The sequence below is a fragment of the Saimiri boliviensis genome, chromosome 13, assembly GCF_048565385.1.
Source record: "Saimiri boliviensis isolate mSaiBol1 chromosome 13, mSaiBol1.pri, whole genome shotgun sequence".
NCBI classification, from domain to species: domain Eukaryota; kingdom Metazoa; phylum Chordata; class Mammalia; order Primates; family Cebidae; genus Saimiri; species Saimiri boliviensis.
Window position 1 is genome coordinate 94,748,244 of NC_133461.1, and position 26,446 is coordinate 94,774,689.

A 26,446-nucleotide genomic window follows, 5' to 3' on the forward strand; every position below is an offset into this window, starting at 1 on the left:
CCATGTTCATGGTTAGGAAGAATCAACATCGTGAAAATGGCCATACTGCCCAAAGTAATTTACAGATTCAACACTATTCCCATCAAGCTACCAATGACCTTCTTCACAGAACTGGAAAGAAACACCTTAAACTTCATATGGAACCAAAAGAGAGCCCGCATAGCCAAGTCAATTCTAAGCAAAAAGAACAAAGCAGGAGGCATCACACTACCGGACTTCAAACTATACTACAAGGCTACAGTAATCAAAACAGCATGGTACTGGTACCAAAACAGAGATATAGACCAATGGAACAGAACAGAGGCCTCAGAGGAAATACAACATACCTACAACCATCTGATCTTCGACAAACCTGACAAAAACAAGCAATGGGGAAAGGACTCCCTGTTTAATAAATGGTGTTGGGAAAACTGGCTAGCCATGTGCAGAAAGCAGAAACAGGACCCCTTCCTGACACCTTACACCAAAATTAACTCCAGGTGGATTAAAGACTTAAACATCAGACCTAACACCATAAAAACCTTAGAAGAAAATCTAGGCAAAACCATTCAGGACATAGGTGTAGGCAAGGACTTCATGACCAAAACGCCAAAAGCAATGGCAACAAAAGCCAAAATAGACAAATGGGACCTAATCAAACTCCACAGCTTCTGCACGGCAAAAGAAACAGTCAGTAGAGTGAATCGGCAACCAACAGAATGGGAAAAAAATTTTGCAGCCTACCCATCTGACAAGGGGCTGATATCCAGAATTTACAAAGAACTAAAGCAGATCTACAAGAAAAAACAAACAAGCCCATTCAAAAATGGGCGAAGGATATGAACAGATACTTTACAAAAGAAGACATACAGGAGGCCAACAAACATATGAAAAAATGCTCATCATCACTGGTCATCAGAGAAATGCAAATCAAAACCACATTGAGATACCATCTCACACCAGTTAGAATGGCGATCATTAAAAAATCGGGAAACAACAGATGCTGGAGAGGATGTGGAGAAATAGGAACACTTTTACACTGTTGGTGGGAATGTAAATTAATTCAACCATTGTGGAAGACAGTGTGGCGATTCCTCAAGGACCTAAAAATAGAAATCCCATTTGACCCAGCAATCCCATTACTGGGTATATATCCAAAGGATTATAAATCATTCTACTACAAGGACACATGCACACGAATGTTCATTGCAGCACTGTTTACAATAGCAAAGACCTGGAACCAACCCAAATGCCCAACGATGATAGACTGGATAGGGAAAATGTGGTACATATACACCATGGAATATTACGCAGCTATCAAAAACGATGAGTTCACGTCCTTTGTAGGGACATGGATGAACCTGGAAACCATCATTCTCAGCAAACTGACACAAGAGCAGAAAATCAAACACCATATATTCTCACTCATAGGCGGGTGTTGAACAATGAGAACACATGGACACAGGGAGGGGAGCACTACACACTGGGGTCCGTTGGGGGGAAATGGTGGGGGGTGGGGAGGTGGGAAGAGATAGCATGGGGAGAAATGACAGATACAGGTGAGGGGATGGAAGGCAGCAAACCACACTGCTATGTGTGTACCTATGCAACAATCTTGCATGTTCATCACATGTACCCCAAAACCTAAAATGCAAAAAAAAAAAAGTAAAAAAAAAAAAAAGTAAAAAAAAAAAAAGAACTACCTATAAAAATCTTTAAATTGGGCTGGGCATCATGGCTTAGGCCTGTAACCCCAGCACTTTGGAAAACTGAGGCAGGCAGATCACTTGCAGTCAAGACTTCGAGACAAGCCTGGCCAACATGGTGAAACCCTGTCTCCACTAAAAATACAAAGATCAGCCAGGCATGGTGGCACACATCTGTAGTACCTGCTACTCGAGAGGCTGAGTCAGGAGAATGTCTTGAACCTGGGAGGCAGAGGTTGCAGTGAGCTGAGATCATGCCACTGCACTCCAGCCTGGGCAAAAACCTTTCAGTGAGCTCATTAGTAGACATGTCTCTGCTAAGGAAACAACAGTTAACTTAAGGTGGGTCAATTAAAATTACCCAACTTAATCATAAAGAGAAAAATGGTGCAAACAAAGAAACAGAACACCCAAGAGCTATGAGACAATGTTAAGCAGTATGATGCAAACATAGCTGGAAATCCAAAAGAAGAGAGAAGTAACATGGTGAAGAAGTATTTTAAGAAATACTAGCTCATAATCTCCCCAGATGAATGAAAGACAACTATACCATAGATCTAAGAAACTTGGAGATTACAGATATAAGAAATTCAGTATGAGAAATACAAAACAAAACAAAGCCTAGGCATAATTTAGTTAATAATATTGCACCAATGTTATTTTCCTATTTTTGATCATTGTGCCATGATTATGTAAAATGTTGGCATTAGGAGAAGCTGGACGAAAGGTATACTGTAATTTTCTGTACTATTTTTGCAACTCTTCTATAATTATAAAATTATTACAAAATAAAAACTCCTTAAAAAGTGGCTTTAGTGTTAGGAACTACATTGAGAATGTACTAGTGATGCTTATGACGAAAAAGAAAACCTTCTAAAGAAATTACTCTCCACACTCACTTATTCTCAACCTCCTGCATTTGTGTTCTTCAGCTGGATTTTAAATCGACTTTGAGGTCTATCCCAAGAATCCAGGTATATCACTTCTATGGAAGCTATCCTCCAATCCAAAAAACCAATTTACAATGGAACTCTAAGATCAGACAAATGTGTAAGGAGTATTGTATTTATCTTGGATCCTACATAAACTTTTTAAGTAACTATTATTCTATTTATTTGAAGCACATTAAAAAATTGGCACACTTGGAAATTTAGTGGCACAATGTACACGGTCATAACTTCAGAGACATTATATAGTTAAAAAGAAAAAAAAAAGGAGATAAAAAGTAAAAAAAATCTCTGTTTCAAATACTGCATAACTTTACCTGTCCAAACAGATAATTTACAATAGACTGCTAACATCCATAAAAAGGTAGCTAGCTTTCTTACAAAAATGAAAGAATTTAGAAGATTGGTATCTCAACAAAATACAAAAACAAACTGGAATGAAAGCCTAGATATCACATCTAAAATTGCTTTTGTTTTTGTTTTTGTTTTGTTGTTCGGGTCTTTGTACCCTTGTCTCCCTCTACCATATCCTGCTGGAGTTCCAGGCCCATTCTGAAGGTCCAGAAACTCCTCAGAAATTCCTGGCCTCCTGAACCATAGGGATCTCCCATGTTCACTGCTCCGCCACCGCCCATTCTCATGTCTGTGTCTCTCGGATCCACGTAGCCCATGTGGCCGTAACTTTCCTCTCTTTGGGACCTTATTTGTTCTTCCATCTCACATTGATGAATCATCATCTCTTCCTGACTTCTACATCATTCCTCCTCTTGCCTCAATTACATTTCTTTGTTTCTGCATTTCTTGATTGTGAAGTTCTACCATGTGTCTTAACTCTTCCTGTCGTCTCATCAGATCTTGGTGTAAAAGGTTTGCTTGATATTCATGATTGACAGCTTCCGTTTCATTCTCCAATTTGTCTTTTGCATCCTTCATGTTTTTTTCTATTTCTTCTCTTTGCTGTTTTTCCATTTCATCCAAGGACTTCCACCGCTGAGAATATTCACACTCAGATGTGCCATGCTGGACAAAACCAGGAGGGGTTTCTCTCTCTATCTGGATTCTTCTATGCAAGTTTTTCAGGAAGACCATCCTAATATTCCAGTTGTTCAGGTGGTTCCACAATGACTGGAAGAGTTGCTGTCAGCAAGAAAACACTTTCACTGTATCGTTCAAATGCCTTTCTTGCTGCTCCTTTAGAAGCAAATTCAACAATGCCTTTCCCTATAGAATCTTCCACAATCATCCACAATTACAACAGCCCTTTCAATAGAACCAAACTGGCTAAAGGCTTCTTCCAACAGTTCATTGGAAACATAAGGTCAAAGATTACTAACAGAAAAGGCAGTAGCATGTGTGGCAAAACGAACTTTAAGTTGTCTACCTCTCATGGTCATCGAGGTCCGCTTTGGCAATTTCAGCCAAAGCTCTAGACTCAAGCGTAATAAAAATCCTTTGCCTCTGTTGACAACTTCTCCTGGTACTCCCTACTTAGCAAATAGTCTTCTGTATTCTTCCTCTGTAATATCAGCAGGTATATTCCCAACAAACAACAGACATTGCTGTGTATGTTTTCTCTCCAGGATTCCTAAAGAGTCACCAGTTGGCTTTAAACCCCTCCGAGCCAGAGATCATTTTTTTGCTGTGGCCCACAGGCGGGGGTCCCTGGTGGTGCTGCTGGTAGCAGGGTGAATGGTGCTGGCAGCCCCCGTTGGGGGCTCCCTGTGGCATTGATGCAGGGGTTGGGGTGGCCACCAGGAGTGCTTAGGCCCAGGCCACCACCTGGCTGTGACCCACCAGGCATTTTTGTCACCCTTGGGACTACCCAGGCCTGGGCCCTGCTTAGTCCCTGGACCCCGGGAGAACTGGTGTGGACTCCGCTGCTTGGAGGGTGGGTGGTGGTGCCCCATGGGCGGCCAAGGTCAGGTGACTCTGGGCAGCAGAATCGGGCCTGGCTGGGATCCTGGCAGAGACCTCTAGGTCGGGCAAGTGGTGTGTGGGGCCCAGGCGGAGACTAGCGGCTACTCTGGGAGCAGGGCTGGGTTCCTGAGAAACCAGCGGCTTGGAGAGTCCTGAGGCAGTGGCCATAGCTGCTATGGCTGTGGCTGCTGTGGCTGTGGATACGGCGGTGGCTGCTGTAGCAGCGGTTGATGTGGCAGTGGCTGATGCTGCTGTTGGTGTGGAGGCGGTAGGAGAGTCAGAGGCTTGGGGCTGCTCTGGTCCAGGCCAAGACCTGTGGGGTCTCGGTTCTGATGGAGGCCCAGGGCCAGGCGGCAGAGAATGGAAATCATGGAGGCCACCCCGCCGCGACTCCAGAGCAGATCCCGAGAAAGTCAAGGGGCGATCGAGGCAGGAGCAAACAAGACGATAGGGAAACAGAGGCCACCTTGTTTTGCACAAAATGGCAGATGACACAGGCCTCAACTTTTCTCCCAAAAGGTTTTGAACAATTTCAGATACATTGATTGATTGCACGGGAGTATGGGGGCTGACTGCTGAAGGAGACTTGGATCCCGTGCTCTAGGAATAAACTGCAAAGAAAGGGCAATACAAAAGTCAGGAGCCCAGGCTCCTCTGCTGACCAGCAGCAGCAGGACCTCGAGGGAGCTGTATTTCTCGAAATCTTACTTAGCTCAAAACTGGGATAATACAAAATGCAAAGGTTGCTGTGAAGTCCATGCCATCATCTAACAGAAAAAAACTACTGTTTTCAACCACTGTTGATAGAAGTTATCAGTAAAGACTGCTTAAGTCTGAGTGAAGAGCTCTCAGACTAGATGGAGGAAAGAGAAGCGCCTGCCAGCACAATACACTATCTTGGGAAGACTGAGAGGGGACTTCCAGTTGGAAGAATCCAAGAAGACTTCACAGGAAAACAGAACGTAGAACACTGGATACACAGAAGTTGAGAGCAGGGCTTCCTCCATGAAAGATTCTGCGGCGTAGGAATATCAGGGTATGCACAAGAAAGTAATTGTTCAGCAGCAGGTGGAGAAGGTTAGGAAGGGGTGGTAGGAAATGAAGTTGAAAAAGTAGGTCCAGATCACGGAGTCCTTCAGTACAGCCAACACTGTGGATTTACATAAAATCCAAATTTACGTAAAGTATTATATTTTGGATATCACAGAAATGTAAACCATGTCTCTTTCCTTAAGGAACTGGCAAGCAAACCAACCCACTCTGTAACGTTTTTCAACTAGGTGTTTTGGGTTCAGTATTTTCTCCTGACTCTCAACCCACATTTGCCCATGCTGTTAGGATAATTCTGAAACAATCACAGCGTTGTAAGAAAGATAAGATGGGGCAAAACAAAACAAAACAAAACAAAAAACACTAAAAAAATAAATGAAATAAATGCCATGTCTGAAGAGCTGAAATAATGCTTTTCCTGCTAAAGCTCCTGGACACCACATGTTCTTCCACTGATTAAGTGAATGAATTTGTCTTCAGCATCTTCTTCCTGTGCCTCTTTCTGCTTGTTTCCTCCAAGACTGCACACTTTTCCTTCTCTTCCTACCACAAGTTCTTTGCAAAAAAAGTTGTATACAACTCAACAAAAACCCATTGTGTTTACACCTGGTAGTTGTGTTTTGAAAAGATTTCCGTACATCATTCTGGTACCAGAGAAGAGTACATTTCTTCAGAGCATGAAAGGAGACACAGTGGGGGCCGAGACCTCAGGCATGGAGCAGAGACAGCTCTCCCACCTTGGTCCCGTCACTGAGGGAGGAACCACAGAAATGTTACTTAACTGATTTGAACTTCCTAGCACACACTGAAAAAGCAGAGATAATGAAAGTGTCCATCTAAATGGTAGAAGAGGGGATTAAATCTGATAGTGGTTGTGAAATGTTACAAATAGGGCTTGATACACAGATACAAGATCAGCTGACTCAACCACAGCAATCCCCACTGAGCGCGGGGATCTCAAGAATGCTGCAATTCCCTGGGCACCAGGTAACTGCAGCAAATGGGAGGGGGCAAGGGGCTCTTTGGAACCCAAAAGCTGAGTTCTCCTAGGAAGGCGGAATTTTTAAACTATAATGGCCCTGCAGATCCAAAGGATTCCCGAGTCCTCACGAGCTACATTCCCCAGTGACTCTGCATCCTGCTTGCTGGTCATGCTGATCTCATCCCAAACCCTACACCCGAATCCTATTCCTGACTCAGTCTACTTTCTGGCACCCCACCCTCTGCTGCCCTTCTCACTCCCTCACCGGTAAGCGCTTTCACCCTTCAAGACCCACACAGGTCCCCCACCTCTCCCAACATCTTCCCTGACCAGGCAGTGGGCATCAGGCCACCAATTCTGAAGCTGCCTACATCAAGGGTCAGTTTCCTCCACTGAACTCTGGTTCACTGTGTGAACGGAAAATAAATCTTGGGGCCCCCAAATCACGCATCTAAAGAACTCAGTGATTGTTCCAAGCTATGAACTGCTCAGGGCCAACCTGGGGCCCACTCTATTTGAAGTCACCCTGCTGCTCCCCGAGATACATGCATATCTGACTGCCTCCACTGGAGAGGCTAATCAGAAACTCAGAAGAATACAACCATTTGTCTCTTACATATCTAAGACCTGGAAGCTCCCTCTCTGCTTTGAGTCTTCCTGCCTTTGCTTTGAGTTGTCCGGTCTTTCCATACCGAACCAAGGTTCATCTTACATATGTTGATTGACATCTCATGTCTCCCTAAACGTATAAAATCAAACCGTACTCTGACCACGTTGGGCAAATGTCACCAGGACCTCCCGAGGCTGTGTCACAAGTGCGTATCCTCAACCATGGAAAAGTAAACTTTCTAAATTAACAGACCTGTCTCAGAATTTGGGTTTAACAATTCAGAATTCTGTACCCAGCCTCAGGCAGGTTACTAGGTCCTGCAAGCCTGAGACCTGGCTTTCTCCTTCTTTTCTATCCTCAAGACAGCTGGGGACATTCTGCATACATGGCCAATATTCTATACACACGTCGATGCGGAATCACATCCACGACCCTAAGTGAGGAAGAACTGGGACTCTGGTTAAAAAACCTCCATCCTTTCCCAACCATGTCTCCTACCCAACACTGCTGAGACGGGGAAGGCTGAGAAGCAATGCCTCCCATACGAATGGGGCCACATCATTCATATCCACACAGCTTTTTGCCTGCCCATCTCCCTGGAAGCTCCCACCAGCTTCAACTCAAACAGAACACATGTCCTTCCGATTTGTGTACAACCCAGCCAGAGCTCCTCTTTCCTCTGAGCCTTTCATGACTACTCCAGCTAAACTCATGTTCCTTCATCTTTGACCTCCCATAACATCACCAATTTTCTCTCATAATACATTCTTAATAGGAAACCTAAGCCAGGAAGAACAGTGCTATCTCCATTAAGCAAACAAAAAGGGCGGGATGCAGGGCTCATGCCTGTAATCTCAATGCTTTGGGATGCCAAGGTGGGAAGATCACTTGAGGCGAGGGTTTCAAGACGAGCCTGAGAAATATAGTGAAACCCCATCACTATCAAAACTTTTAAAAAAATTAGTTGGGTGTGGTGGTACACATCTGTAGCCCAGCTGCTCCGAAGGCTGTGGAGGGGGAAATCACTCGAGCCCAGGAGGCTGAGGCTGCAATGAGCCACCATCATGCCACTGCATTCCACCCTGAGTAAGAGAGTGAGATCCTGTCTCAAAAACAAACAAGAAAAACAAAATTAAAATTAAAAACCCCCAAATCCTCTGATCCACCCATCTCTTCTAGGAAGCCTGTTCTACGTTCTGGGCTTGGGTAGATGCCCCTTAATTATGGTCACAAAATCTCCAAGACGTATCTCTATCATGGCATTCACCATATTGTATCTTAACTGTCTTTTAAAGTGATGTGTCCACCACCAGACTGCAGAATTCTTGAAATAAGGACTGGGCCTGATTCAGCCCTGCATGTATGGGGCCTAACATAGTTCTTGGAACACAGTGAGTACTCACATAACGTATGTTGAATGAGCGAATGAGTGCAACCTTCTGACCAAAAATAAATACATACATACATACATACATACATACATACATACAAACAAATCATGAAAGTTTTTCCCTGTGAACTAAATTGTTTTGAATAAGGAGAATACAACTGACAACAGCAAAATCACCACCACGGAAAGCCAGATTTGCCAGCTTCTGCAGTTGCAGCAAAATGCTCTGTGTACAAGTTTCATCTGGCTGAATTCATGCTCAACACAGCTGGTCCTCAGCAAAGGTATCAGGACTGTACCATTAGTCTCCTAATTCCATGTTCCTTTTCTCTGACGCTTCCCTCCTCTTTTCTCTACCTTGGAGGTAGGAACAGCTACACAGTTTGCAGGGCCTAGTGTCAAATGAAAATATAGGGTCCCTTATTTAAACATTATTAAGAATGTCAATTCTGAGACAGCAGAACATCTATTCTACCATGGGGCTCTTCTGGTTGCAGGATCCTGATGGAGGGCCTGGGGGCTGGATTCCTGCCAGTTGCCAGAAATCCAAGACTGGGCTAGTTTTTTCTCACCATCACCACAATGAAGGATTCACTCTACAAAGTACAGCTTCAAACCATGTATTTGCATGTAAGTCTCTTATCTCTAATTTTGGAATGAAAAGAATTTTTCCTTCCTTATAGGGACTTAAAGTATCAGCAAACACATGGGGATTTTTGAGAGCAGTAAAAGGATAGAGGGGCCTGGTGAGAGAGAAACCTTGTAACACACAGGCCTATCCCACACTTAAGAATAAACCACTGGGTTGATCCAGAACACATTGAAGTGACGGTAGCGAGAAGGACCCGAGTTCTGCCACCCATGACCCATGCTTCCCTGGGGACGCTGGCTGAGTTTCCAGGCCTAACTCAGGCCCTGATGTCCTTTTGCTGTCCTGCTTGCGAGTCTCCTCCCACTATACCTCAAATATGACTGAGACCCACCACTACACAGATTCCCCACTCTTCCTTATTTCTGCACCAAGATGTCCAGATACCTCTCAAATGCCCAGAATGCACCTGAAAGGCTGTCTTATGATTTCTGCCTCAAGTCACAAAGTTGCTGTCACTGAAATGGCATACTGATACAAGGGCCCACTTCCTGTCTGCTAAATTCCCTGGCCCATTGTTCACTAAGCACATAGGACCTAAAATTATATTTGAGTCATCTAGAGAACCTTGAGCAAAATGGTCACAGAGCATTCTTTAGAGGCGACTTAGCGATACACCGACAGTTGAAGTAAAACACTCGTTATCCCGATGAGGTGTTTGTTGTAGACTACAGGAGGTTGGAACTCATGATACAGCCTGCTAATAAGTTTTTATAGCTATCTCCTTGTGTCTTTGTTTTAAAACATATCTCAGGGTGCCCTCCTAGTGCATTTTGTGCTGCTACAACAAACTACCTGAGACTTAGTTATTTACAAAGAACAGAAATTTATTTTCTCATAGTTATGCAGGCTGGGAAGTCTAAGATCAGGGCACAGGCAGGTTCAGTTGTCTGGTAAGGGCTGTAACCTCCAGAGGAGAGGAATGCAGTGTCCTCCCAGGGTAAACGGTGTAAAGGCAGAGGCCAGACATGGTGGCTCATGCCTGTAATCCCAGCAGTTTGGGAGGCTGAGGTGGGCAGATCACTTGAGTTCAGGAGTTCGAGACAAGCATGGACAACATGGTGAAACCCTGTCTCTACTAAAAATACAAAAATCAGCCAGGTATAGTGGTGTGTGCCTATAGTCACACCTGCTCAGGAGGCTGAGGCAGGAGAATCCCCCAAACCTGGGAGGCAGAGGTTGCAGTAAGCCGAGACGGAACAACTGCACTCCAGCCTGAGTGACAGAGTGAGACTCCGTCTCAAAAAAAAAAAAAAAAAAAAAGGAGTAAGGGCATCTGACCCATTCTTAGCACACCACTAAGCCTGTAGAGACTGTAGGAGGATTAGCTACCCAGGCTGGTGACGGAACAACCCCGGGACATAGGAGACACAAAAGTCTCACAGCGGAGTCACATTATCAGATATTTGGATTGTGAAATAGAGTTTGGAAAGCTAAATTGTTTGATGGAATGATATCAAACTAATGTCCAAGGGATCTATTTAAAAACGGGAAATCAAAGCCAAAATATGTGCCACTTAGATCTCAGGATTAGTCTGTATATCCCATCCTGAAAGAATAACTAAACAACAAACATAAAGAAGGGATTTGCTGTTTACTTGAGATAAACAGTGAGGCACAGGATTTGATCCCATCTCTACTCTTGCTTCTTTTCCCAGCTGGTTGTAAAAAATCAGTGCTATTACATAAGAATCCAACACAAAAATCAGTGTCAATGGAGCATCTAGGGAAAGGGAAAAGAGACAATTATCACTTCCTCTGTATTTTAGGGATAATAATGAAATCAATACAGATAAATTAGACATCTGTGTGATATTTTCTCCCTGCAACCTTCACTGTAGGAAGTGACCACAGCCAGACTAGTCCTTGTAAGTAATGTATCTGATTCCTTCCTTTATAGAGGAGGATCCCAAAGGGGAGGGAGTTTGTCCTGCCTGGGTCATGCTGCAGACTGGATGGTAGAACATTCCTGAGAGATGGTTGCTTAGCAAAGCTATGGAGAAAAGCTTTGTATTTTGCAGACAAGAGAGACCAGAAGACTGGGCTGGGTAGGTTCACAGAGGACATCTACATTAAGTCTCTTGCTGACAGATTAGGAAACTGAGTCTCAAGGAGCTAAGGATCTTGGCCAAAATCACAGCTTCCCAAGCTTGCATCATCATGCCACTTCTCTCATCATTAGCTTTAAGATTTACCTAACTATGATTATCTGCAAGCATGCCTTGGCCTTTATTATTTTTTTAAACACAAAGAATCCCCATATTTGTCATACTGTGCAGGGTTCAGAAAATTTGTTGCCTTCATTTGGAACTCTCAAAGTGTGGAGAACTCCTGTTTCTAACCAGGTTTTCCCATGGACTTTTGATAAATTCCTTCAACTTTGGATTACTGAAACCCAAAACCCCAAATCACTCTTTCTAAGGTTAAGAACCCAAAGAAGTTATTTTAAAGATATATCTCACCCTTATAAGGTCCTATCAATTGCTCATTACAGAAGACAAATCTCAGACCAGACCTTTCCGTTCCCTTCTTTCTCCTTAACGAGGTATAGATCAAAGAATCATGAACCAGGATTGAAAAGGTCCCCAAATGTAATTCAGTCTGATGACCTCTCTGAAGCTAGGATCATGATTTATAACCTCCTGGCCAAACGGTCACCCAGTTGATGACAGAATTCTTGTACTGCCAGAAATTCCACTTTGTTCTGAAACATCACTATTCTCAAAACTACTCCTTATATTGCACTTAATTCTATCACCCTTGCAGCTTCCTCTGACCTGTAGAATCTTTCATAAGGCTCTGCTTCCTGTGACTATAAAAGATTGCCTCCACAAGCTTGTGTTATTGATAACATTTTTTGAAATGAAATAAACTGCTTATAATAGTCAAATCTCTATCAATATATTTAAAGTGTTTACTTTTATTTACTCATCAGACAAAAACAGTTGACTACACTTTCAACAAATATGAAAGATACATGTGGATTGACCTGCCTGAAAAAAGCAATGTTCTGCTTATGAAAGCAGCACTGAGCAGCTATGATGAGAGCATCTCTAAAAGAAAGTCAGCCAAGTCTCCGAGCAAATATATTCAGGTGCAAGAGGCTGGTGTCACAGCTGATTGAGAAAGATAGGCCTTATGTATTAAACTACTGTGCAGAGAAAAGCAGACAGATTTCCAATATGAATGCAGATTGCACATCACAAGGTCACACATTCCAAACTGCAGACACTGATTTGTAATCAAGTTCTTTTGAAATTGCTCTGTATGTGGGCAGGTCTATGTGGCACACCCCAGGGAAAGTGACAACCAGGATTTTTTTTAATGATAATTAATGGTTTTCCCTGGGGGGTCAGCTAGTAAAATAATACATGTGGTAATGCTTTATAAACTGTAAAGCACTATAAAATATGATGTTGCATCGTTATCATTTTATTTTGAACTCTTATTGTGTGCTTACCATGTGCTTATACTGGTTAGCTGCTGAACATTCTAGACATTTTTACTGTCTCATATAAAAGAGTTTTTCTTAAAAAAAATTCACACCAAAGACTTGATCTTCTAAAAGACTTCTTTACCTGGCTCTAGGCATATAAAAACTGATGATACACTAAAACTGCGTAAATTTATGGTTCACGTATAAAGCCTAAAAAAGCATGAAAGAAGAAACTGCCCAAAGAACACAGACATAAATAGCAGCAGGAAGGTTTTTGATTTGACGAAAATGAGTCAGTTTTGCCTGTAGGCCCATGAGACAATGGTTTTATGACCAAAGTAGGGAGTGGGGTCAGGTTGACACAGCCATATTTCCGGGCAAGATGAATTATACTCTGTTCAGAAAGGGGGAAAGAACTAGATACTCCTGAAGGTACTTCTTGTCCTAAATTATTAGTTGATTTTTGAACCAGTAACAATAGGTAAGTTAAGAAGATATTAACAAGCCTTCCAAGAAACTGAACAAGGCTGCTGTCTTCTAAAATTAGACACAAACACAAATTAATCCTAGGCTGTTCTCTCTCTCTCTCTCTCTTTTTTTTTTTTTTTTTTTTTTTTTTTTTTTTTTTTTTTTGAGATGGAGTCTCGCTCTGTTGCCCAGGCTGGAATGCAGTGGTATGATCTCGACTCACAACCTGCTTCCCAATTCAAGCTATTCTCCTGCCCAGCCTCCTGAGTAGTTGGGACTACAGGGATGCACCACCATGCCAGGCTAATTTTTGTATTTTTAGTAGAGACAGGGTTTCAACTATATTGGCCAGGCGGGTCTCAAACTCCTGACCTTGTGATCCAAAAGTAGCCTCCCAAAGTGCTGGGATTACAGGTGTGAGCCACTGCGCCTGGCCCCAATCCTAGGCTGTTCTATGCCCATGAACAAAAGAGAGCTGAGCCATTCATCTCACTAGTTTCCATGTGCTCTGGCAATCTATGCTAAATAATGTAGAGATTAAGGACATGGAGTCTGGAGTTAAGACTTCCTGAGTTCAAATCCTGGCTCTGTCACTTATTAGCTGAATACATTTAGATATTTACTTCATTAAACTATACCTGCATTTCTTCGTCTACTAATGGGATCATTACAAAAAAAAATAATTCATAAATGTGGCTGGCACACGTAAGTGCAATAATATGGACTTGCTCTTATTCTTTTCATGGGCTTGCTAACCAAGCCCAGTTACTAGAAGTGCCTATGAGACGGGCTAAATAAAAACGCCCTGTCATATTTTATTTGGGTTCCGAAGTTTTATGTTTATATATTTTTTAAATGAAAGCAAGAAGTTCTACCTTCTTCTGCCAAGAAACAATGAAACTGTCCACTCAATGACTGTGCTTTCCATGAGAAAGTAAGTGGAAACAGATGTTTCTGAAAAATGAAAAGCCATGTCATACCTTTGGGGTCACACACATAAAACTTTCCACCAGCCATCCCAGAGCCAGCTGCCAGCCTCCTGCAGCTGGAACCTGCCTGGGTACCAGGACCCCCAAATTCTTTTTCTTCTCCTCCCCCGCAATTCACAAAATGCTAACCTTCTATGAAATCGGAGGCTGTGTAAGGACGGTGATTGGGGCTGTTCTCTGCAGGATTGTTCAGGGTCTCCAAGGCCGATTCAATGGCTTCCACCAACTCATCCCGCTTGTCCTTCCTCACGGGTTTCTCCTCGGGGTGGCGGGTAAGGCCAGTCTCCAGCTGGTACACTTTCTGCAAAGTGAAGCTGTCGAAAGGCACTGCTGCATACTCTGTGGCCAGCTTCACACCGGTATGCACCTCTGCCTTGTCCACCTGTGAGTGCAGGAAGGCCAGGAGGTCAGCCTGGGTTTTCTCTGGAGGGCTCCTGTCCAACCCTAGGCCAGCAGCATCACTGGCTTGGTACTGCCCATTCCTGAGCTGCTCGCTCCTCTCCTGCAGCTCTTCCTTGAGCTGTGCGATCTGCCGCTTCAGGCTGCTCACGTAGTTGCGGTGCTGCTCCTCCCACTCCTGCAGGACGGCCTGGTAGCCCTCCTTCCCTGTGGGGCTGTTGGCCCTGGGCAGTGCCAGCTGCTCCTCGTCACCTTTTGGGGTGCAGGCCAGCATGTACAGGACGGAGATGGCACAGCAGAGGAGCACCAGCAAAACCACCACCCGGGAAATCCACGCAAGCAGCCCCCGGCGAACCATCATCATTCAGGAATCAGCCATGCATCCAGAACCGGTGGCATCCCTGAAAGTTGGGGCCCCCACGGAAGGGCTTCCTGGCCTAGACCACAGGAAGCATGCGTTTGGGGCCCCCGGAGCTGCTTGCATCCATTTCCTTCTAGAATGAGTTCTGCCACTTGGAGTTAACCAACACACAGAGCAGCTTCTCTACTTTTAAAGGATGATCTTGCAGGCAGAAGCAATCACTTAAGTGAAATCTCCAGGTTTTCACCTTCATTCCCATCATAGCCTTCCTGATGTGCAGCCAACAGCAAGAGGGGACCTGGAAAGAGACACAAATGACAGCAGCACTTAATCAAGACAACGATTCCCTCATGCTCCCTACAGCAATCAATATCAATAGATCTCCTGTGAGAGTTATGGAAAATGCCTTTGATAGATGATTAAGTATTGTTAAATGTGTATAAATCAGAACACATATGATCATCTACAGTATAATGCAAATAACCAACAAAGGACACGGAAAAAAGATTGGAAGGAAAATGGCAAAATGTGAACAATAATTCTCTCCAGATGGAAGGATTAAGAATCATCTTTCTGTTTCTATTTTTCTGTATCTTATAATTTCTGCACAGTGGCACACATTCTGACAGTTAAAGGGAGAAAAGCAACATGTTCATGACGTTGGAGTTGCTGGCAGGGTACTACTTGGCCAGAGCCTGTGCTGTGTCTGTTTGGTCCCTCCGAGTCTAATGTGACCCCCAGTGTTGGGAAGTAGGGCCTGGTGGGAGGTGTTCAGATCATGGGGGTGGATCCCTCAGGCATGGCTTGGTGCCTTTCTTGCTAGAGTGACTTGGCACTCTTGGCTCCCATGACAACTCTTTGTTGAAAAGAGCCTGGTGCTTTCTCTCTTTCTCTTCCCACTGCCTCTTGCTCTCACCATGTAACGCTCGCTGCCCTTCACCTTCCACGATGAGTGCAAGCAGCCTGAGGGTCTCATCAAAAGCAGATGCTGGTGCCATGCTTCCTATACAGCCTGCAGAACTGTGAGCCAGATAAACCTCTTTTCTAAGTCACGCAGCTCCAGGTAACTCCTTTAGGGCATCATGAATGAACTAAGCCTGCCAAGCTGGGGTGGATGCAGCCAGGTGAGCCCACAGGGGTTCACCTGTCTGCACTTACTCAGAGCAGGCCTGAAGTGCATCGACATGGCTCCTAAGCTTTCTGATGAGGAACGGGGGATGCACCCAGAGGTTCAAATACACAAATAATAAATGTGGACGGTAACACATCCAAAGGGATCAGGGGACAGTGGTTCCAGCTAACTCTTCAATTCTGCTTGCAGACAGGAGACAAGTAAGTTTATCATAGAAGGGATGAGGTTGGGAGAAGAAGAGACTAGAATCAGAAATACTATCCTGTTGGGACCCAAATCTCAGATACATCTCTGCTCCAGTGTCCGTGGGGAATTCTGTGTCCTGTTTGTTCATCAGAAATACTCAGTCAGGTCCTAGGGCCTTTCACATGCTCCGCTCCTCAACTCTCAATCTTGACAAATGAGAAGCCAGTCTGACCGCCTTCTCCATCTCCCCCGGGGGTCACCCCTCCTCCTCCTCCCCGCATCGTGGACATTTCCACAGCACATTCCTCTTCAGACGTTCTCCTTCCTTAATCCCTTCTCCTTGTCTTCCCCTACCCATCTTAGAAAGAAAAAACAAGTAAAAGAATTATTAATGGAAAATAGACCAAATCGAATTTCTTTTCTAGAGACATTCTAATGAAACCTTTCTAGATGCATCTTTCTTTATCACTTCACTCACAAACAAGCTCCCTGAGGTACTATGCCTTTACCATTTTATAAAAACTTGACATTTTAAGTAATCCTCATAACTAAATTATTCTTTACATAGTCTTCACCTGACTCAGAAAGCCAGATTCTGGGCCAATAATCATCTCATTTACTAGTAGTCTATACCATTTAGTGATGAGAAGAAGAGCCGAGCCCAGTCAATTTGCAAGTTCAGGACCTTTGGGAGAGAAGAGAGAAAGGTTCTTCTCAAAGACAGAATGTTGCCAACCTTCTTGACTTTACTTAAATATTCACTTGCTATAGACTATGTCTGTACACAAAAGTTCCTCTTCTATTACTCAGGAGATGTGCCTCCTAGTGATACTGCTATGCTATCAAAATAGTTTATTTCTCAACTGTTCTTAAACCTTCAACACTTAACATTCTAGTATTTCCCTAAGCCCAAGGATTCTCTCTACTGTTATTTAGAACAAGACACAGTTATTAGTGCTAAGTTTAAAGTAGATGTTTAGCCCTGGAAGCCTTTTCCATCTGATGAAAATCTTGGGATTTGTATAATTACTATAATTCTGTGATCGAAAACAGCTCAGCTTTGGTGTTCAGGCACCTTGCTGTTTTTAATGAAATCTCTCAGATAAACTCATTATATCCAAGTATTAAATTACCAGTGAAGGCATGTTGTCATGCTATTCAGTCACTTTAAAGACTCCTACTTTAGATTGTCATTAAAGACAAAACAAGCAAATCAAAAAACAAAAATGAAATATTCAGGACATTTTGTTGTGTTGTGGAAACTTAAAATTGTATTTGCATAAAGAATGAAAACTACGTTGGGTAACTGAACACTGTTTAAAAATTAAATAATCTGTGATTTAAAAATTTAAAACTATTCAGTATGATATTGGCTGTGGGTTTGTCATAAATAGCTTTATTATTTTGAGATACGTTCCATCAATATGTAATTTATTAAGACTTTTCAGCATAAAGGGCTGTTGAACTTTGTCAAAGGCCTTCTCTGCCTCTGTTGAGATAATCATGTGGTTTTTGTCCCTGGTTCTGTTTATGTGATGGATTACATTTATGGATTTGTGTATGTTGAACCAGTCTTGCATCCCTGGGATGAAGCCTACTTGATCGTGATGGATAAGCTTTTTGATGTGCTGTTGCATTCTGTTTGCCAGTATTTTATTGAAAAATTTTGCATCGATGTTCATCATGGATACTGGCCTGAATTTTTCTTTTTTAGTTTTATCTCTACCAGATTTTGGTATCAGGATAATGTTGGTCTCATCAAATGAATTAGGGAGGATTCCTTCTTTGTATATTGTTTGGAATAATTTCAGAAGAAATGGTACCGGCTCCTCTTTGTATGTCTGGTAGAATTCGGCTGTGAACCCATACGAACCTGGACTTTTTTTGGTTGGTAGGTCATTAATTGCTGCCTTCACTTCAGACCTTGTTATTTGTCTATTCTGGGATTCAACTTCTTCCTGATTTAGTCCTGGAAGGGTTTAAGTGTCCAGGAATTTATCCATTTCTTCTAGATTTACTTGTTTATGTGCACAGAGTTGTTTGTAGTAATCTCTGATAGTAATTTGTATTTCTGTGGAATCAGTGGTGATATCCCGTTTATCATTTTTTATTGCATTTATTTGATTCTTCTATTTTCTTTTTTATTAGTCTGGCTAGTGGTCTATTTTGTTGATCTTTTCAAAAAAAAACAGCTCCTGGATTTATTAATTTTTGAAGGGTTTCTTTGTGTGTCTCTATCTCCCAAGGGTGCCCTCTCTCACCATTCCTATTCAACATAGTGTTGGAAGTTCTAGCCAGAGCAATCAGGCAAGAAAAAGAAATAAAGGGCATTCAATTAGGAAAAGAGGAAATCGGATTGTCTCTATTTTCAGATGACATGATTGTATATTTAGAAGACCCCATTGTCTCAGCCCACAATCTTCTTAGTATGATAAGCAACTTCAGCAAAGTCTCAGGATACAAAATCAGTGTGCAAAAATCACAAGCATTCCTATACACCAGTAACAAACAGAGAGCCAAAGCAAAAGTGAACTCCCAATCACAACTGCTGAAAAGAGAATATAATACCTAGGAATACAGCTAACGAAAGATGTGAAGGACCTCTTCAAGGAGAACTACAAACCACTGATCAAGGAAAAAAAAGAGAGGACACAGATGGAAAAACATTCCATGCTCATGGTTAGGAAGAATGAATATTGTGAAAATGGCCATGCCGTCAAAAGTAATTTATATATTCAATACTATCCCCATCAAACTACCATTGACTTTCTTCGCAGAACTGGAAAAAACTACCTTAAACTTCTTAGGGAACCAAAAAAGAGCCCTCATAGACAATACAATCCTAAGCAAAAAGAACAAAGCTGGAGGCATCATGCTACCTGACTTCAAATCATACTACAAGGCTATAGTAATCAAAAAAGCATGGTACTGGTACCAAAACAGAGATACAGACCAATGGAACACAACAGAGGCCTCAGAATTAACGTCACACATCTACAACCATCTGATCTTTGACAAGCCTCATAAAAACAAGCAATGGGGAAAGGATTCCTGTTTAATAAATGGTATTGCAAAAACTGGCTAGCCATGTGCAGAAAGCTGAAACTGGACTCCTTCCTTACACCTTATACAAAAATTAACTCCAGATGGATTAAAGATTTACACATAAGACCTAACACCATAAAAACCCTAGAAGAAAACCTAGGCAATACCATTCAGGTCATAAGCACAGTCAAGGACTTCATGACTAAAACACTAAAAGCAATGGAACAAAAGCCAAAATAGACAAATGGAATCTAATTAAACTTAAGAGCTTCTGTACAGCAAAAGAAAGAATCATTAGAGTGAACTGGCAACCAAAAGAATGGGAAAAATTTTTTGCAAGCTACTCATCTGACAAATGGCTAATATCAAGAATCAACAAAGAACTAAAACAAATATACAAGAAAAAAAAAACCTCAAAAAAGGGGGGCAAAAGATATAAACAGACACTTTTCAAAAGAAGAATTTATGTATCCAATAAACATATGAAAAAAATGCTCATCATCACTAGTCATTAGAGAAATGCAAATCAAAACCACATTGAGATACACTCTCACACCAGTTAAAATGGCAATCATTAAAAAAATCTGGAGACAACAGATGTTGGAGAGGATGTGGAGAAATAGGAATATTTTACACTGTTGGTAGGAGTGTAAACTAGTTGAACTATTGTGGAAGTGTGGCAATTCCTTAAGGATCTAGAAATAGAAATACCATTTGACCCAGCAATCCCATTACTGGGTGTATACCCAAAGGATTATAAATCTATTTATTATAAAGACACAGGCACACTTATGTTCATCGAGGCACTGTTCACAATAGCAAAGACTTGGACCAAACCCAAATGCTCATCAAAGATAGACTGGATAAAGAAAATGTGGCACATACACACCATGGAATACTGTGCAGCCATAAAAAAGGATGAATTCATGCCCTTTGCAGGGATGTAGATGAAGCTGGAAACCATCATTCTCAGTACACTGACACAAGAACAGAAAACCAAACACCGCATATTCCCACTCATAAGTGGCTGTTGAACAATGAGAACACATGGACACAGAGAGGGGAGCATCACCCACTAGAGTCTGTTGAAGGGTAAAGTGAGGGGAGGGATAGCAGGGTGTAAGAATATTGGGGAGGGATAATATTAGGAGAAATACCTAATGTAGGTGATGGGGAATGGAGGCAGCAAACCACCATGGCATGTGTATACCTATGTAACAATCCTGCAAGATCTGCACATGTACCCCAGAACTTAAAGTTAAAAAAAATTAAAACTAGAACATCCTCTTGTTCTGTTCTATAATTTTCTTGAACATCTAGTTTGGGTTACTGAAATTCACTAGTATAAATTTCAATGTTATTTGGGGTTCCACATTTTGGAGAAAAGGAGCAAAAGTGAAAAAGACATTTTTTTCAAGAATAAGCATTTTTTAAAGAAACAACAAAACTTCATATGAATTGCTGCCCAAGAGGCCATGATGAATTTTTCCTTTGAAATGTCAGAAGCAGCTAACACGTGTCAGAAACAAAAGTGCTTTCTTTAACAGACAAAATATTTGTGAGCCATTCTAGCAGTCTCATCTGTAGTCAAAAGCCTGACAGCTTGTTATACTGAGGCTGGGAGTATCTGTTTCCTGAAGTTAGGAGAGGCTTTTTATCCTTTGGAGTCTTGCTTCTGTTAAGACTTCAGGTTTTTCCTTTGGTTGCACAAAACATCCTTAAAAGTGGGTGTTGGCCAGGTGGGGTGGCTCACATCTGTAATCCCAGCACTTTGGGAGGCCAAAGATGGGTGAACCACTTGAGGTCTTGAGTTTAAGATCAGTTTGGCCAACATGGTAAAAGCCCGCCTCTACCAAAAATACAAAAATTAGCCAGGCAAGTAGTGCGCATCTATAATCCTAGCTACTGGGGAGGCTGAGACACGAGAATCACTTGAACCTGAAAGGAGGAAATTGCAGTGAGCCAAGATCACACCACTGCACTCTAGCCTGAGCAACGAAGTCAGACTGTGTTTTAAAAAAAAGAAAAGAAAAGAAAAAGTGGATGTCACTTTACCACCTCTGTCCCTTTCAGGAAAGAACACCTTGATGAGACATACCTGGACCAATGTATACCTAAGCCACAAAAGCCATGTGCAATCTCCTTCTCTTAGCAGCACTGGGAGAATTAGAGTTACCATTTATGTGTTCACAGACTTGCAGATGGAAAGCACTGTGTAATTACTGGGCACTACTAGAAGTTAGAGATGACAGTGAAAATACAGCTTTATGTGATCACCACAGCATTGAGCTACTATTTTAAGAGCTTAGGCATCCAGATTTTTAGACGAGCTCAATCTCTTGGGGTAGTTGTGGAACACAGAGAGAAGGGAAGGAACAAGAAGTCCCTGTCAACAACAAACTTTAAGACCCTTGGAAGAAGGGAGATGCATAGTCCTAGGTTTTCAATTGTAGAAAATCCCTGTGCTCATCAGGTTTCTTGACACTGACATTTTAAAGTGCTCATCCTTCCTAATTGCTTTACCTAATACCTTCCTAACCCCGGTCAAACCCCCTGTGATAGATTTGTGATGCATCATGTCTGAAACTGTGGATTTAGTGATTAGAATGAAGGAGATATCCAAGTGCAGTGCCTTTCCTGCCATTCTTACCATATCTGGGCAACAAAACAACAGGGACAAGGCTTTCTCATCGTCTTCTGTGAAGGCTAAACACCATTGCGGAGCAATGCTTTCTAGGGCTCACTCCAGTCTGAGGCCAGGAAACAACCTGGGCTTTTCCACATCTCCAAATAACATAGTAAGGACCCCAAAACAGATGAGAGTCACAGTCAATTCTATCTAGGATTTTGTCTTTATTCATCCATATAACAAACAGGCATGAAGCACCTAGTATGTTCAACGCTCTGTATAAAAAGTTACAAGAGATGAAAAGCTAAACCAAGAACACATCCCAGCCTCAGCAAACTTACTAGCTTGAAGAAGAACTAACGTCCTTTCAGATAACTGTAATTTGAGCTCCAAACAGACAAATACCATTAAAATGGATACAAAGTGTTAATGCCACGTTCCCACCGAGCAAATGTACGGGTGAGGAGTAGGAGACGGGAGGATTCGCAAAGTACAAATATATTTTAAAATGACAAAAACATTAAGATAAATTTTATAAGTATTCAATATTTGTCAAGATAAGATATGCAAGTAGTTACAGATACTGTTTGCCATTTCATCTCAGAAGGTAAAACTAAGGCAGGTCAGGTTTTGTTCGGAGCCTAAGACTTAACCCAAATGTGGCCAGAGTGGATACTGGGATTTCTGTGTCTAGGACAGAAGTTGCTCTTTGTTTGAGTGTAAGCATTTCATTCTGCAGATTTCAGTGAACATGTTGGTCCCAAGAGCTGTGTACTCTGCCAAGACATGGCTACTAATGTGCACAAGAAGCTCATAAACCAAGAAAGGCTCAAGGACAAGCTCTGCTGATGAAACACCATCAAGGTCAGCAGCAGGCAGAAAGGACGGTGGCTTCATGGCTAGGCCAGGTCAGGCAGCACTACATGCTACAATGACAGGCCTTGTAAGTGATAAAGGAAACTATTCAAGGAACGGCAATAAATTCTGCAAGACATCACCCCATGTGCAGACACAGCCAAAAGGGTTGATGGTGAAAAAAATCAAGCCAGTGTCTACGGGGTCAGGAAGTGGTAGACCAAAGCCCTGATGCCACAGTGTGAGTCTATTCCGCCTGGGTACATACAATCTGCTCTTTGACAACAAGGGCACAAACTAACCTTCAGTCAAAGGATTAGCTGTACCAACAGAACATAAAATGAAGTCATATCTCTCGGATAAACATGCCATGCTGGATATGTGTGGAAAGGACTCTTATTCAGAGTTTTCAAATGCTCTCAAAAATGGATATAAACTCAGCACTGTAAACTTTATTTGAACATATGGCTTCATTTAGAATTCCCTCTACCTGAGTTGAATTCCTGTATACAAGGTGTGGTAGCCAGGTTCCAAGATGGCCCTCAATGGTCCTTGGCTCCTGTTATTCACACCACTGTGTGCTTGCTGCCACACTGTACTGGGGGCTTGATGTGTGTGAGTGTATTCGTCTGTTCTCACACTGCTATACAGAACTACCTGAGACTGGGTAATTTATACAGAAAAGAGGTTTAATTGACTCACAGTTCCACAGGCTGTACAGGAGGCATGGCTGGTGAGACCTCAGGAAACTTACAATCACGGCACAAGGGAAAGCAAGTATATCTTCACATGGTGGCAGAAGAGAGTGTGTGAAGGGAGAGGTGCTTCACACTTTTAAACAACCAGATCTTGTGAGAACTCACTGAGTATCATGAGAGCAGCAAGTGGGAAATCTGCCCCCATAATCCAGTCATCTCCCACCAGGTCCCTCCTCCAATACTGGGGCTTACAATTCAAAATGAGATTTTGGTGGGGACACAGAGCCCGACCCTATCAGTGACCAACAAATAGGCAGAAGAAGTGGTATGGCACTTGTCAGATTAAGTTGTAAAATGCTGTAGCTTTGTCTTGGGTGCCCTCTTTCCGAAGCGAGCTGCTATGTTGTAAGCAGACCTGTGGAGGGACCCACGGATGAGGAACTGAAGCCTTCAGCTGACCGACAGTGGCAGTCCCCTGAGAAAGCTTGAAAGTGGCTTCTGCAGCCATAGTTAAGGCCTGAGGTGATTGAAATCAGACAGCTTGATGGCAACCCTGAACCAAAACTATCCAGCCTAGCTTAGCACTTCACCCTTCACGCTCTCTTTTCTGCCGCCATATGAAGATAGGCTGGAATCCAAGAATTCTGGATTCCTAAGACCTTGTCAGATAATAAATGTTTGCTACTTTAGGCTAAGTTTTGGGATAATTTGTTACATTCCAATAGATGGTAACTAATTCACAGGGTCACAGACTCCAGATTTACATAAAAATTATATTTCTCAACCATACGCTATTTTTCATTGTATAAAATGTTTTAATATGCCTTATCTCCTAAGATACAATAATTGTGTGACATCAGAAACACATTACTATAATCACTTCTCAATTTGGGAAAATGAGGCTCAGAGAAGTTATATGATCTGTCTAAAAGCACACAACCTACAGGCTATAGAAGTAGGACTTAAATCCATCTTTGACTTGAAGCCCAATATGCTTTCTGCCAAAGCGCTCCAAGATTTTATTCTTGAACAATGGGTCATTCATCCAAAAATGGTTTTTGCTTTGTTTTTTGATTAATGCCAAGGACTTTAGGAAATCTGTCAAGTTAAAATGTAATTACGTTTTAGAGGAGCCTTGTTCCCAAACACCAGAGTCAATAATGGAGTGTTGCTTAGAAGCAGCTGACTATTACAGCACAGGGGCCAAGTTAACTGAGAACTGGTGAAGCAAAGAAAGTGTACCTCCCTTCCAGTCATTGTCTTTGCAGCACAACCAATGGCAGCACAACCCATCAAGCTGCTTAAGCCAGAAGCATGAAAATCATCCCTAACCCTTCCTTCTCCATCATCTGCCATTGACCTATCACCAAGTCAACATGCTTCCTCTTCCAAACGTATCTCAAATCGGTTCTCACATCTCTACCTCTACCATCACCCTACTCAAGGCACCATCACCTCCTGCCCAGACAATGTACTAGACACTGAATATTAGAGGTGGCGGGAGGTACCCGGGACACAGGAGGAGGGCAACGATGTGGGACAAAGATGACAGCAAAGGTCTTAACACCAAAAAGAAAATCACAAAATGTAATGCAAGACACACGAAGCCACTATGAGGGCTGAGAAACCCTAAAGCTCCCAGCTCCTATGCCCCGTACATTCTGTTCAGACTTCTCTCTCTGTACACACACACACACACACACACACACAATTAGTTTAGGTCTGAGACACAGTTATGCCATTGCTTAATGACAGAAAAATGTTCTGAGAGATGCATCATCAGGCAATTCTGCCGTGTAAACAACACAGAGTGTACTTTCACGAATGTAGACGGTAGACCTACCACACACCTGGGCGATACAATATAGCCTGTTGCTCCTAGACTACAAACCTGTACGGCGTGTGGTTGTAATGTACACTGTAGTCAACTGTAGCAGTATGGTATTTGTGTATCTAAACATATCTAGACAAAGAAAAGGTACAGTAAAAATACAGTATTGTAATTATAGAAGCACCCACATATCATCAATCCATTGACAAAATGTTAGGCATGACATGACTATGCTTTCAAAGAAGCCAAAATGACCTACAAATGAGCATAATAGCTCATAATCTCCCTAATCCACATCAACCCAGAAGTTTCAGAGCAGGGTTCTCAGGTGTCACGGCTCTTTCTGGAAGGCAGGTTTCTTTTTTCCATTGAGTCTTTCATTAGCATCTACATATGGGCCAAGTGCTTTATCTTCAAGTATATTCCTGAGAGCAACTAAACCAGTTCAGGCAACAAATAAAGCAGATCAGTATTACTGTGTATATGCTAAGAGGTGCTTGAGCCAAATCCCAGTGAGAAGACAGGGGTCCCACTGGGGAGTCAACAACCAAATGCCCAGCACCTGCAGTTGGCTGTGGAAAGGTCTGAAGCCTTCTTTCCTGACCCCCTCCAGCCCTGACACCAAGCTGCTTAGTAAGAGCACTGGCTCAGGTTTCACACACAGAGCAATCTGCGATGGCAGCTGCCTCAGTGGCCCCTGCAGTTTGGCTGCCTTTACTTCTCTTTCCTCAACACTCAAGATCAGCTGTCTCCAAACTTTAATTAAACATATATAACACATTCCAGGCAGTCAGTGACTTGTGAACAAAGATGAACTATGTAAATTTATTTATTTAAAAATTAAATACAGGTCGGGCACAGTGGCTCCTGCCTGTAATCTCAGCGCTTTGGGAGGGTGAGGCGGACAGATCCCATGAGATTGGGAGTTTGAGACCACCCTGGCCAACAAGGTAAAACGTCATCTCTACTAAAATTACACAACAAAGAATTAACTGGACAGCCCAGCTACTTGGGAGGCTGAGGAAGGAGAATCACTTGAACCTGGAAGGTAGAGGTCGCAGTGAGCTGAAGTCACTCCACTGCACTCCAGCCTGGGTGTCAGAGTGAGACTTGATCACCAAAAGAAAATAAAAATAAAATATTACATACAAGCTTTACAATATAGTAGTAGTATGTATTTATGAAAT

General features: G+C 42.5%; 1 protein-coding gene and 1 pseudogene across 11 annotated transcripts in view; both read right to left on the bottom strand.

Annotated features, from left to right (window-relative positions):
• The window catches only part of CSGALNACT1 (chondroitin sulfate N-acetylgalactosaminyltransferase 1), a 379,255-nt gene that overhangs the window by 110,093 nt on the left and 242,716 nt on the right, over nucleotides 1–26,446 (bottom strand). For all 11 annotated transcript variants that reach the window (XR_012513249.1, XM_074384017.1, XM_074384016.1 and 8 more), the window contains one exon: nucleotides 14,253–15,181. Coding sequence is in view for 10 of the 11 variants with exons in the window: in XM_074384017.1 (XP_074240118.1) it covers nucleotides 14,253–14,886 (634 nt within the window). In the remaining variant the exon portion in view is untranslated. The remainder of the gene's footprint in view (nucleotides 1–14,252; nucleotides 15,182–26,446) is intronic.
• LOC141580856 (splicing factor, proline- and glutamine-rich pseudogene) lies at nucleotides 1,534–14,244 on the bottom strand (annotated as a pseudogene).